Here is a 13,904-nt window from a genome sequence, read left to right on the forward strand (position 1 = left end):
ACCCACACATTGTTGGTGGGAGATGGGAGGAGATTCGGACACTGTTTAAAACACTGATGGGGTTTATCTCACCCACACATTGTTGGTGGGAGATGGGAGGAGATTCGGACACTGTTTAAAACACTGATGGGGTTTATCTCACCCACACATTGTTGGTGGGAGATGGGGGGAGATTCGGACACTGTTTAAAACACTGATGGGGTTTATCTCACCCACACATTGTTGGTGACCGATGGGGGGAGATTCGGACACTGTTTAAAACACTGATGGGGTTTATCTCACCCACACATTGTTGGTGGGAGATGGGGGGAGATTCGGACACTGTTTAAAACACTGATGGGGTTTATCTCACCCAGACATTGTTGGTGGGAGATGGGGGGAGATTCGGACACTGTTTAAAACACTGATGGGGTTTATCTCACCCACACATTGTTGGTGGGAGATGGGGGGAGATTCGGACACTGTTTAAAACACTGATGGGGTTTATCTCACCCAGACATTGTTGGTGGGAGATGGGGGGAGATTCGGACACTGTTTAAAACACTGATGGGGTTTATCTCACCCACACATTGTTGGTGACCGATGGGGGGAGATTCGGACACTGTTTAAAACACTGATGGGGTTTATCTCACCCACACATTGTTGGTGACCGATGGGGGGAGATTCGGACACTGTTTAAAACACTGATGGGGTTTATCTCACCCACACATTGTTGGTGGGAGATGGGGGGAGATTCGGACACTGTTTAAAACACTGATGGGGTTTATCTCACCCACACATTGTTGGTGACCGATGGGGGGAGATTCGGACACTGTTTAAAACACTGATGGGGTTTATCTCACCCACACATTGTTGGTGGGAGATGGGGGGAGATTCGGACACTGTTTAAAACACTGATGGGGTTTATCTCACCCACACATTGTTGGTGTCCGATGGGGGGAGATTCGGACACTGTTTAAAACACTGATGGGGTTTATCTCACCCAGACATTGTTGGTGACCGATGGGAGGAGATTCGGACACTGTTTAAAACACTGATGGGGTTTATCTCACCCACACATTGTTGGTGACCGATGGGGGGAGATTCGAACACTGTTTAAAACACTGATGGGGTTTATCTCACCCACACATTGTTGGTGACCGATGGGGGGAGATTCGGACACTGTTTAAAACACTGATGGGGTTTATCTCACCCACACATTGTTGGTGGGAGATGGGGGGAGATTCGGACACTGTTTAAAACACTGATGGGGTTTATCTCACCCACACATTGTTGGTGGGAGATGGGGGGAGATTCGGACACTGTTTAAAACACTGATGGGGTTTATCTCACCCACACATTGTTGGTGGGAGATGGGGGGAGATTCGGACACTGTTTAAAACACTGATGGGGTTTATCTCACCCACACATTGTTGGTGACCGATGGGAGGAGATTCGGACACTGTTTAAAACACTGATGGGGTTTATCTCACCCACACATTGTTGGTGGGAGATGGGGGGAGATTCGGACACTGTTTAAAACACTGATGGGGTTTATCTCACCCACACATTGTTGGTGGGAGATGGGGGGAGATTCGGACACTGTTTAAAACACTGATGGGGTTTATCTCACCCACACATTGTTGGTGTCCGATGGGAGGAGATTCGGACACTGTTTAAAACACTGATGGGGTTTATCTCACCCACACATTGTTGGTGGGAGATGGGAGGAGATTCGGACACTGTTTAAAACACTGATGGGGTTTATCTCACCCACATATTGTTGGTGACCGATGGGGGGGAGATTCGGACACTGTTTAAAACACTGATGGGGTTTATCTCACCCACACATTGTTGGTGGGAGATGGGGGGAGATTCGGACACTGTTTAAAACACTGATGGGGTTTATCTCACCCACACATTGTTGGTGGGAGATGGGGGGAGATTCGGACACTGTTTAAAACACTGATGGGGTTTATCTCACCCACACATTGTTGGTGGGAGATGGGGGGAGATTCAGACACTGTTTAAAACACTGATGGGGTTTATCTCACCCACACATTGTTGGTGACCGATGGGAGGAGATTCGGACACTGTTTAAAACACTGATGGGGTTTATCTCACCCACACATTGTTGGTGACCGATGGGGGGAGATTCGGACACTGTTTAAAACACTGATGGGGTTTATCTCACCCACACATTGTTGGTGGGAGATGGGAGGAGATTCGGACACTGTTTAAAACACTGTTGGGGTTTATCTCACCCACACATTGTTGGTGACCGATGGGAGGAGATTCGGACACTGTTTAAAACACTGATGGGGTTTATCTCACCCACACATTGTTGGTGGGAGATGGGAGGAGATTCGGACACTGTTTAAAACACTGATGGGGTTTATCTCACCCACACATTGTTGGTGGGAGATGGGGGGAGATTCGGACACTGTTTAAAACACTGATGGGGTTTATCTCACCCACACATTGTTGGTGACCGATGGGAGGAGATTCGGACACTGTTTAAAACACTGATGGGGTTTATCTCACCCACACATTGTTGGTGGGAGATGGGGGGAGATTCGGACACTGTTTAAAACACTGATGGGGTTTATCTCACCCACACATTGTTGGTGGGAGATGGGAGGAGATTCGGACACTGTTTAAAACACTGATGGGGTTTATCTCACCCACACATTGTTGGTGGGAGATGGGAGGAGATTCGGACACTGTTTAAAACACTGATGGGGTTTATCTCACCCACACATTGTTGGTGACCGATGGGGGGAGATTCGGACACTGTTTAAAACACTGATGGGGTTTATCTCACCCACACATTGTTGGTGGGAGATGGGAGGAGATTCGGACACTGTTTAAAACACTGATGGGGTTTATCTCACCCACACATTGTTGGTGACCGATGGGGGGAGATTCGGACACTGTTTAAAACACTGATGGGGTTTATCTCACCCACACATTGTTGGTGGGAGATGGGAGGAGATTCGGACACTGTTTAAAACACTGATGGGGTTTATCTCACCCACACATTGTTGGTGGGAGATGGGGGGAGATTCGGACACTGTTTAAAACACTGATGGGGTTTATCTCACCCACACATTGTTGGTGACCGATGGGGGGAGATTCGGACACTGTTTAAAACACTGATGGGGTTTATCTCACCCACACATTGTTGGTGGGAGATGGGGGGAGATTCGGACACTGTTTAAAACACTGATGGGGTTTATCTCACCCAGACATTGTTGGTGGGAGATGGGGGGAGATTCGGACACTGTTTAAAACACTGATGGGGTTTATCTCACCCACACATTGTTGGTGGGAGATGGGGGGAGATTCGGACACTGTTTAAAACACTGATGGGGTTTATCTCACCCACACATTGTTGGTGGGAGATGGGGGGAGATTCGGACACTGTTTAAAACACTGATGGGGTTTATCTCACCCACACATTGTTGGTGACCGATGGGGGGAGATTCGGACACTGTTTAAAACACTGATGGGGTTTATCTCACCCACACATTGTTGGTGGGAGATGGGGGGAGATTCGGACACTGTTTAAAACACTGATGGGGTTTATCTCACCCACACATTGTTGGTGTCCGATGGGGGGAGATTCGGACACTGTTTAAAACACTGATGGGGTTTATCTCACCCACACATTGTTGGTGACCGATGGGGGGAGATTCGGACACTGTTTAAAACACTGATGGGGTTTATCTCACCCACACATTGTTGGTGTCCGATGGGGGGAGATTCGGACACTGTTTAAAACACTGATGGGGTTTATCTCACCCACACATTGTTGGTGTCCGATGGGGGGAGATTCGGACACTGTTTAAAACACTGATGGGGTTTATCTCACCCACACATTGTTGGTGGGAGATGGGGGGAGATTCGGACACTGTTTAAAACACTGATGGGGTTTATCTCACCCACACATTGTTGGTGACCGATGGGAGGAGATTCGGACACTGTTTAAAACACTGATGGGGTTTATCTCACCCACACATTGTTGGTGGGAGATGGGGGGAGATTCGGACACTGTTTAAAACACTGATGGGGTTTATCTCACCCACACATTGTTGGTGGGAGATGGGGGGAGATTCGGACACTGTTTAAAACACTGATGGGGTTTATCTCACCCACACATTGTTGGTGTCCGATGGGAGGAGATTCGGACACTGTTTAAAACACTGATGGGGTTTATCTCACCCACACATTGTTGGTGGGAGATGGGGGGAGATTCGGACACTGTTTAAAACACTGATGGGGTTTATCTCACCCACACATTGTTGGTGGGAGATGGGGGGAGATTCGGACACTGTTTAAAACACTGATGGGGTTTATCTCACCCACACATTGTTGGTGGGAGATGGGGGGAGATTCGGACACTGTTTAAAACACTGATGGGGTTTATCTCACCCACACATTGTTGGTGGGAGATGGGAGGAGATTCGGACACTGTTTAAAACACTGATGGGGTTTATCTCACCCACACATTGTTGGTGACCGATGGGGGGAGATTCGGACACTGTTTAAAACACTGATGGGGTTTATCTCACCCACACATTGTTGGTGACCGATGGGGGGAGATTCGGACACTGTTTAAAACACTGATGGGGTTTATCTCACCCACACATTGTTGGTGGGAGATGGGGGGAGATTCGGACACTGTTTAAAACACTGATGGGGTTTATCTCACCCACACATTGTTGGTGGGAGATGGGAGGAGATTCGGACACTGTTTAAAACACTGATGGGGTTTATCTCACCCACACATTGTTGGTGGGAGATGGGAGGAGATTCGGACACTGTTTAAAACACTGATGGGGTTTATCTCACCCACACATTGTTGGTGGGAGATGGGGGGAGATTCGGACACTGTTTAAAACACTGATGGGGTTTATCTCACCCACACATTGTTGGTGGGAGATGGGGGGAGATTCGGACACTGTTTAAAACACTGATGGGGTTTATCTCACCCACACATTGTTGGTGGGAGATGGGAGGAGATTCGGACACTGTTTAAAACACTGATGGGGTTTATCTCACCCACACATTGTTGGTGACCGATGGGGGGAGATTCGGACACTGTTTAAAACACTGATGGGGTTTATCTCACCCAGACATTGTTGGTGGGAGATGGGGGGAGATTCGGACACTGTTTAAAACACTGATGGGGTTTATCTCACCCACACATTGTTGGTGACCGATGGGGGGAGATTCGGACACTGTTTAAAACACTGATGGGGTTTATCTCACCCACACATTGTTGGTGGGAGATGGGGGGAGATTCGGACACTGTTTAAAACACTGATGGGGTTTATCTCACCCACACATTGTTGGTGGGAGATGGGAGGAGATTCGGACACTGTTTAAAACACTGATGGGGTTTATCTCACCCACACATTGTTGGTGGGAGATGGGGGGAGATTCGGACACTGTTTAAAACACTGATGGGGTTTATCTCACCCACACATTGTTGGTGACCGATGGGGGGAGATTCGGACACTGTTTAAAACACTGATGGGGTTTATCTCACCCACACATTGTTGGTGGGAGATGGGGGGAGATTCGGACACTGTTTAAAACACTGATGGGGTTTATCTCACCCACAGATTGGCAGAGCCCTGCTTGGCCCCGCCTCACGAGTGAGTTTGCCCCGCTGGAGGAACACACGGGAGGTAGGTGGACAATGGGCTTCTCTATAATCCCAACCAAGTGGACAGTTGAAACAAAGTAAATACAACGCTGAACTGTAGATTAAGAACAGTGGAATATAAGTGAGCAAATAGTGTAAAAGCACAAAATTACAAAGAGATATTAATAGATGAAGTGAATGGGAAAAACTGTGGATTTCAATATAGGCTTTATATATTTATTTCAGATTTCAATATAGGCTTTGGACTAAAAAAGTATAGATCAGAGTACTTTCTAAATGGTTAAAAGCTAGAAACAGTGGAGGTCCAAAGAGACTTGGGGGGTCCAGGTACATAGATCATTAAAGTTTCATGAACAGGTACAGAAGCTAATCAAAAAAGCTAATGGAATGCTGGCCTATACATCTAGAGGACCAGAGTACAAGAGGTAGAACATAGGAACAGGAGGAGGCCATTTAGCTCCTCCAGCCTGTTCCACCATTCAATGGCTGATCTGCGACCTAACTCCATAAACCCGCCTTTGCCCCATGTCCCTTAATACCTTTGGTTAACAAAAATCTATCAATCTCAGATTTAGAATTAACAATTGATCTAGCGTCAATTACCATTTGTGGAAGAGAGTTCCAAACTTCGACCACCCTTTGTGTGCAGAAGAGTTTCCTGAAAGGCCTGGCTCTGATTTTTAGGCTATGTACCTTAGTCCTAGATTCCTCAACCAGCGGAAATAGTTTCTCTTTAACTACTCTATCAGTTCCCCTTAATATCCTGAAAACTTCCATCAGATCACCCCTTAACCTTCTAAATTCCAGGCAATACAACCACTGCTTATCTACCGCCATACCTTTGAATCTATTTTTCCAATCTACCTCAGCCAACTTGCATCTCATACCTATGTAATTGGCTTTAATTAAGTTTAAGTTTAAGACTCTAGTTTCAGACTTAGGCAAGTCACTCTCAAAATTAACGTGAAATTCTATCATATTATGATCACTCTGCCCCAGAGGATCCTTTACTATGAGATTGCTAATTAACCCAGTCTCATTACACAATACAAGATCTATAATAGCCTGTTCCCTGGTTGGTTCCATGACATATTGTTCTAGGAAACTGTCCCGAATGCATTCCATGAACTTGTCCTCCAGACTACCTTTGCCAATTTGATTTGTCCAGTCTATATGAAGATTTAAGTCCCCCAAGATTATTGCATTACCTTTGTTGCAAGCTCCTACTATTTCTTGATTAATATTCTGTCCAACAGTATAGCTACTGTTAGCGGGTCTATATACAACTCCCACCAGTGTTTTCTGCCCCTTGTTATTCCTTATCTCCACCCATACTGATTCTACTTCCTGATCTTCCGAGCCGAGATCCTTTCTCGCTACTGTCCTTATGTCGTCCTTTATTATCAGGGCTACTCCCCCTCCTTTTCCATTCTGCCTGTCTTTTCGAAATGTCAAGTACCCTGGAACATTTAGTTCCCAACCTTGGCCACCTTGCAACCACGTCTCTGTAATGACTATTAGATCAAACCCATTTATCTCTATTTGTGCCATTAGTTCATCTATCTTGTTACGAATGCTTCGTGCATTCAGATAAAGAGCCGTAATTTACATTCTTTTACCATTATTCCCTGGTTTGACCTTATTCTCTGCTGCACTGCTACCATTAAACTCTATGGCCTAGAAATTCACTATGGCCCCGCCAGCTGGCTAGCGCCCAAAAGTTAGCGCTGAGCGTGGAGCCAGTTGCGACCGTCAGATATTCAGTTTCTGCGCCCCAAGTCGGAACCGGGTGCTATTCCAGGGTGTGCCCGCCCCGCTTGGGGCGCTGAAACTGAATTTCAGCGCTCTAGGTGCCGCTGCGACACCCGATGCGGTGCGGCAGGCTGCGGTACTGCAGGCCTCCTCCTTCTCTTAAGGTGGAGGTGCCTGCAACGGGGAGATCGCCGCTGGATTGTGCCGGCAAATGAGCCCGGCACCACGGAGAAGTGCCGGGCTCGCGGAAAGCAGCCGGCAATGCCGCGGGGGGGGTGGTGGAGGAGGCCGGGGAAGGAGGTGCGGGCATGCGGCCGCCGAAAAAGCGGCCGGCCGCACCTCCACCTTTATGCGCCCCACTAAGGCTGCAGTAAGGCCCTGGTCTCCGGATGTTAGTAGCGGCCGTCACGGAGGAGGCGGCGGCAACTGAATATGGGCGTCGGGCCGGCATCGGGGCGGAAACGGGGCACTGCGCACACCGATGATGTCATCGGTGCCGGCGCAGCGCTACCGGCTACCGCCGCCATTACCGCCGAGCTCAATATCAGCGCAAACTCCTCTATTGGCGCAGAAGCCCTCTTTGGGCGGTAACTGGCCGCAAAGCTGGCAGCGCCTTACTGAATTTCTAGGCCACTCTGTTTATTTTTACCCAAATAGCTACATTGCTCTATTGCCTTGACCTTTCTCTTTAGATTTCTAAATTTCCCCTCACCTGACCCCTCCCCCCTTTTTTAGTTTAAAGCCCTGTCTACAGCCCTAGTTATTCGATTCGCCAGGACGCTGGTCCCAGCCCGGTTTAAGTGGAGCCCGTCCCGACGGAACAGCTCCCTCTTTCCCCAGTACTGGTGCCAGTGCCACATGAATTGAAACCCCTTTTTCCCACACCACTCTTTGAGCCACGCATTTAACTCTCTGATCTGCTTGACCCTATGCCAATTTGCACGTGGCTCAGGTAGTAATCCAGAGATTTTTACCCTTGTGGTTCTGCTTATTAATTTAGACCCTAGCTCCTCAAACTCCCTCAGCAGAACCTCATTCTTAGTTCTACCTATGTCGTTGGTTCCTACATGGACCATGACAACTGGATCCTCCCCCTCCCAAGTTCTTCTCCAGCTGCGAGGAGATATCCTTAACCCTGGCACCGGGCAGGCAACACAGCCTTCGGGACTCTCTTTCGCGGCTGCAGAGAACAGTATCTATCCCCCTGACTATACCGTCCCCTACTACTACCACATTCCTTCCTTCTCCCCCCACTTGGATGGCCCCCTGAACCACGGTGCCTTGGTCAGTTTGCCCATCCTCCCTGCAGTCCTTTTCCTCATCCATACAGGCAGCAAGTACCTCATATCTGTTGGACAAGGTTCAGGGCTGAGGCTCCTCCATCACTACATCCTTTGTCCCCATACCTGCCTGACTCGTAGTCACACCCTCCTGTCCCTGACGAACTCTAAAGTACTATTTAACCTAAAGGGTGTGACTGCCTCCTGGGACAAAGTGTCCAGGTAACTCTCCCCCTCCCTGATGCATTGCAATGTCTGCAGCTCAGACTCCAGCTCAACAACTCTGAGCCAGTTCCTCGAGTTACAGACACTTAGTGCAGATGTGCTTGCTCGGGATTGTGATGCTCTCCACAGACTCCCACACGCTGCAGTTACAACACCACCTGCCCTGCCATCTCCAACCTTGTTTTCTTTATTAATTAATTAAAGCTTTTATTCAATTGATATTTTAGGTTTATTGTTCGATTATTTTATTTAGTTTCAGTTGTTAATTTATTAAGTACCAGCAAGTTACGGTTTCTCAGCTCTTAATTTAACACCCCTTCCTTAACAGAGAGAGCAAAAAAAGCTGTAATGCTCACCAACCAATCACCTACCTGCTCTCCTGTGATGTCACTCGATTTTCTTGTTGTTTTTGAGTCGGAGCCTCGCCGCTGTCGCTGCTTTAATTCAGGTCCGCTCTCAGGCCGCTCTTTATCCTCTCGCCGCTGCCGCTGCTTTAATTCAGGTCCGCTCTCGGGCCGCTCTTTATCCTCTCCCCACCGCCGCTGCTTTAATTCAGCTCCGCTCTCAGGCCGCTCCTTATCCTCTCGCCGCTGCCGCTGCTTTAATTCAGGTCCACTCTCGGGCCGCTCTTTATCCTCTCGCCGCTGTCACTGCTTTAATTCAGGTCCACTCTCGGGCCGCTCTTTATCCTCTCGCCGCTGCTTTAATTCGGGTCCGCTCTCGGGCCGCTCTTTATCCTCTCACCGCTGCCGCTGCTTTAATTCAGGTCCGCTCTCGGGCCGCTCTTTATCCTCTCGCCGCTGTCACTGCTTTAATTCAGGTCCACTCTCGGCCCGCTCTTTATCCTCTCGCCGCTGCTTTAATTCGGGTCCGCTCTCGGGCCGCTCTTTATCCTCTCGCCGCTGCTTTAATTCAGGTCCGCTCTCGGGCCGCTCTTTATCCTCTCGCCGCTGCTTTAATTCAGGTCCGCTCTCGGGCCGCTCTTTATCCTCTCGCCGCTGCTTTAATTCAGGTCCACTCTCGGGCCGCTCTTTATCCTCTCGCCGCTGCTTTAATTCAGGTCCGCTCTCGGGCCGCTCTTTATCCTCTCGCCGCTGTCACTGCTTTAATTCAGCTCCGCTCTCGGGCCGCTCTTTATCCTCTCGCCGCTGCTGCTGCTTTAATTCAGGTCCGCTCTCGGGCCGCTCTTTATCCTCTCACCGCTGCTTTAATTCAGGTCCGCTCTCGGGCCGCTCTTTATCCTCTCCCCACCGCCGCTGCTTTAATTCAGGTCCGCTCTCGGGCCGCTCTTTATCCTCTCGCCACTGCCGCTGCTTTAATTCAGCTCCGCTCTCGGGCCGCTCTTTATCCTCTCGCCGCTGCCGCTGCTTTAATTCAGGTCCGCTCTCGGGCCGCTCTTTATCCTCTCGCCGCTGCCGCTGCTTTAATTTAGGTCCGCTCTCGGACCGCTCTTTATCCTCTCACCGCTGCTTTAATTCAGGTCCGCTCTCGGGTCGCTCTTTATCCTCTCGCCACTGCCGCTGCTTTAATTCAGGTCCGCTCTCGGGCCGCTCTTTATCCTCTCGCCGCTGCCGCTGCTTTAATTCACGTCCGCTCTCGGGCCGCTCTTTATCCTCTCGCCGCTGCCGCTGTCGCTGCTTTAATTCAGGTCCGCTCTCGGGCCGCTCTTTATCCTCTCGCCACTGCCGCTGCCGCTGCTTTAATTCAGGTCCACTCTCGGGCCGCTCTTTATCCTCTCGCCGCTGCGGCTGCTTTAATTCAGGCCCACTCTCGGGCCGCTCTTTATCCTCTCGCCGCTGCCGCTGCTTTAATTCAGGTCCACTCTCGGGCCGCTCTTTATCCTCTCGCCGCTGCGGCTGCTTTAATGTACTCTCTGCAGGTTGAGTGTCCCGAATCCAGCAACCTCGGGACCGAGGCCGAGCCGGTTTTCGTGTTTTTCCAGACTTCGGAACGTGTTTCTGATGTCCGAAGTCCAGAACTATCGCAACCTGGGCTCGGGTGTTTCCAGACTTCGGACATCAGAAACACGTTCCGAGTCCGGAAATACCTGGGCCCAAGTTGCGGTTTGACAGGGTGTCCTGATTCCAGAACATTTTACGGATTCCGGATGACCCTGCCACCAATCTGGATTCCGGAACATTCCAGATTCCATTAGTCCGGATTTTGGACACTCAACCTGTACCTCTATTTATTTATTTATTTTATTCGTTTATGAGATGTGGGCGTTTCTGAGAAGGCCAGCATTTATTGCCCATCCCTAGTTGCCTTGAGAAGGTGGTGGTGAGCCGCCTTCTTGAATCGCTGCAGTCCGTGTGGTGAAGGTACTCCCACAGTGCTGTTAGGGAGGGAGTTCCAGGATTTTGACCCAGCGATGATGAAGGATCGGCCGATATACTTCTAAGTCAGGATGGTGTGTGACTTGGAGGGGAACTTGGAGGTGGTGGTGTTCCCATGCGCCTGCTGCCCTTGTCCTTCCAGGTGGTAGAGGTCGCGGGTTTGGGAGGTGCTGCTGAAGAAGCCTTGGCGAGTTGCTGCAGTGCATCTTGTAGATGGTACACACTGCAGCCACGGTGCGCCGGTGGTGGAGGGAGTGAATTTTGAAGGTGGTGGATAGGGTGCCAATCAAGCGGGCTGCTTTGTCCTGGATGTTGTCGAGCTTCTTGAGTGTTGTTGGAGCTGCACTCATCCAGGCAAGTGGAGAGTATTCCATCACACTCCTGACTTGTGCCTTGTAGATGGTGGAAAGGCTTTGGGGAGTCAGGAGGTGAGACACTCATCGCAGAATACCCAGCCTCTGACCTGCTCTTGTTGCTACAATATTTATGTGGCTGGTCCAGTTAAGTTTCTGGTCAATGGTGACCCCCCAGGATATTGTTGGTGGGGGATTCGGCGATGGTAATGCCGTTGAATGTCAAGGGGCGGTGGTTAGACTCTCGCTTGTTGGAGATATTCATTACCTGGCACTTGTGTTTCGCGAATGTTACCTGCCACTTATCAGCCCAAGCCTGAACGTCGTCCAGGTCTTTTTGCATGCGGGCATGGACTGCTTCATTATCTGAGGAATTGTGAATGGCACTGGACACTGCAGTCATCAGCAAACATCCCCATTCCTGACCTTATGTTGGAGGGAAGGTCATTGATGAAGCAGCTGAAGATGGTTGGGCCTACAACACTGCCCTCAGGAACTGCTGTAGCGATGTCCTGGGGCTGTGATGATTGACCTCCAACCACCACAACCATCTTCCTTTGTGCTAGGTATGACTCCAGCCAGTGGAGAGTTTTCCCCCCGATTCCCATTGACTTCAGTTTTACTAGGGCTCCTTGATGCCACACTCGGTCAAATGCTGCCTTGATGTCAAGGGCAGTCACTCTCACCTCACCTCTGGAATTCAGCTTCTTTGTCCTTGTTTGGACCAAGGCTGTAATGAGGTCGGGAGCTGAGTGGTCTTGGCGGAACCCAAACTGGGCATCAGAGAGCAGGTTATTGGTGAGTAAGTGCCGTTTGACAGCACTGTCGATGTATGAAGCCCAGGATCCCGTATGCTTTTTTAACCGCTTTCTCAACCTGCCCTGCTACCTTCAACGATTTGTGCACACATACCCCCAGGTCTCTCTGTTCATGTGCCCCTTCCGGAGATTGTACCTTTTAGTTTATATTTCCTCTCCTCATTCTTTCTACCAAAATGTATCACTTCACACTTTTCTACATTAAATTTCATCTGCCACGTGTCTGCCCATTTCATCAGCCTGTCTATGTCTTCCTGAAGTCTATCACTATCCTTCTCACTCTTCACTATACTTCCAAGTTTTGTGTCATCAGAAAATTGTGCCCTGTACACCCACGTCCAAGTCATTAATATATACCAAGAAAAGCAGTATTCCTAGAACCGACCCCTGGGGAACACCACTGTATACCTCCCTCCAGTCTGAAAAACAACCGTTCACCACTACTCTCTGTTTCCTGTCACTTTGCTAATTCCGTATCCATGCTGCCACTGTCCCTTTTATTCCATGGGCTTCAACTTTGCTGACAAGTCAATTATGTGGCACTTTGTTGAATGTCTTTTGGAAGTCCCTGTACACCACGTCAACCGCATTGCCCTCATCAACCTTCTCTGTTACCTCATCAAAGAACTCAATCAAATTACAGGAAACTCTCGTTTAAACGGCACCTAAATAGCTGGAATTCTCTATCAACCGGCAAAATTCTCACTCCGAAAACAACACCTCAATAACCGGCAATGTTGCCGACTCGCTGACCACTGACCGCTGGGAACCACCGACTCACTGACCCACTGACCGCTGGGAAACACCAAATTGCTGACCCACTGACCGCTGGGAACCACAGACTCGCTGATCCACTGACCGCTGGGAACCACCGACTCGCTGACCCACTGACTGCTGGGAACCACCGACTCACTGACCACTGACTGCTGGGAACCACCGACTCGTTGACCACTGACCGCTGGGAACCACCAACTCGTTGACCCACTGACCGCTGGGAACCACCGACTCGCTGACCACTGACCGCTGGGAACCACCGACTCGCTGACCCACTGACCACTGGGAACCACTGACTCGCTGACCACTGACTGCTGGGAACCACCGACTCACTGACCCACTGACCGCTGGGAACCACCGACTCACTGACCCACTGACCGCTGGGAACCACCGAATCGCTGACCCACTGACCGCTGGGAACCAATGACTCGTTGACCCACTGACTGCTGGGAACCACCGACTCGCTGACCACTGACTGCTGGGAACCACTGACTCACTGACCACTGACCGCTGGGAACCACCGACTCGCTGACCATTGACCGCTGGGAAACACCAAATTGCTGACCCACTGACTGCTGGGAACCACCGACTCCCTGACCCACTGACCGCTGGGAACCACCGTCTCGCTGACCACTGACCGCTGGGAACCACCGACTCGCTGACCCACTGACCGCTGGGAACCATCGACTCGCTGACCCACTGACCGCTGGGAA

The 13,904-nt window shown here is 50.0% G+C and overlaps 1 protein-coding gene across 1 annotated transcript in view; it reads left to right on the forward strand.

Moving 5' to 3' along the window:
- LOC147123823 (apolipoprotein L6-like) overlaps positions 1-13,904 on the forward strand; it is an 89,403-nt gene that overhangs the window by 33,699 nt on the left and 41,800 nt on the right. Inside the window, exon 3 of the mRNA XM_085967303.1 lies at positions 5,610-5,675. Within this exon, the coding sequence (XP_085823429.1) occupies positions 5,610-5,675 (66 nt within the window). The remainder of the gene's footprint in view (positions 1-5,609; positions 5,676-13,904) is intronic.

Source organism: Somniosus microcephalus, chromosome 2 (genome assembly GCF_052327205.1).
Source record: "Somniosus microcephalus isolate GS21.2 chromosome 2, FLI_Smic_1.0, whole genome shotgun sequence".
Classification (NCBI taxonomy): Eukaryota; Metazoa; Chordata; class Chondrichthyes; order Squaliformes; family Somniosidae; genus Somniosus; species Somniosus microcephalus.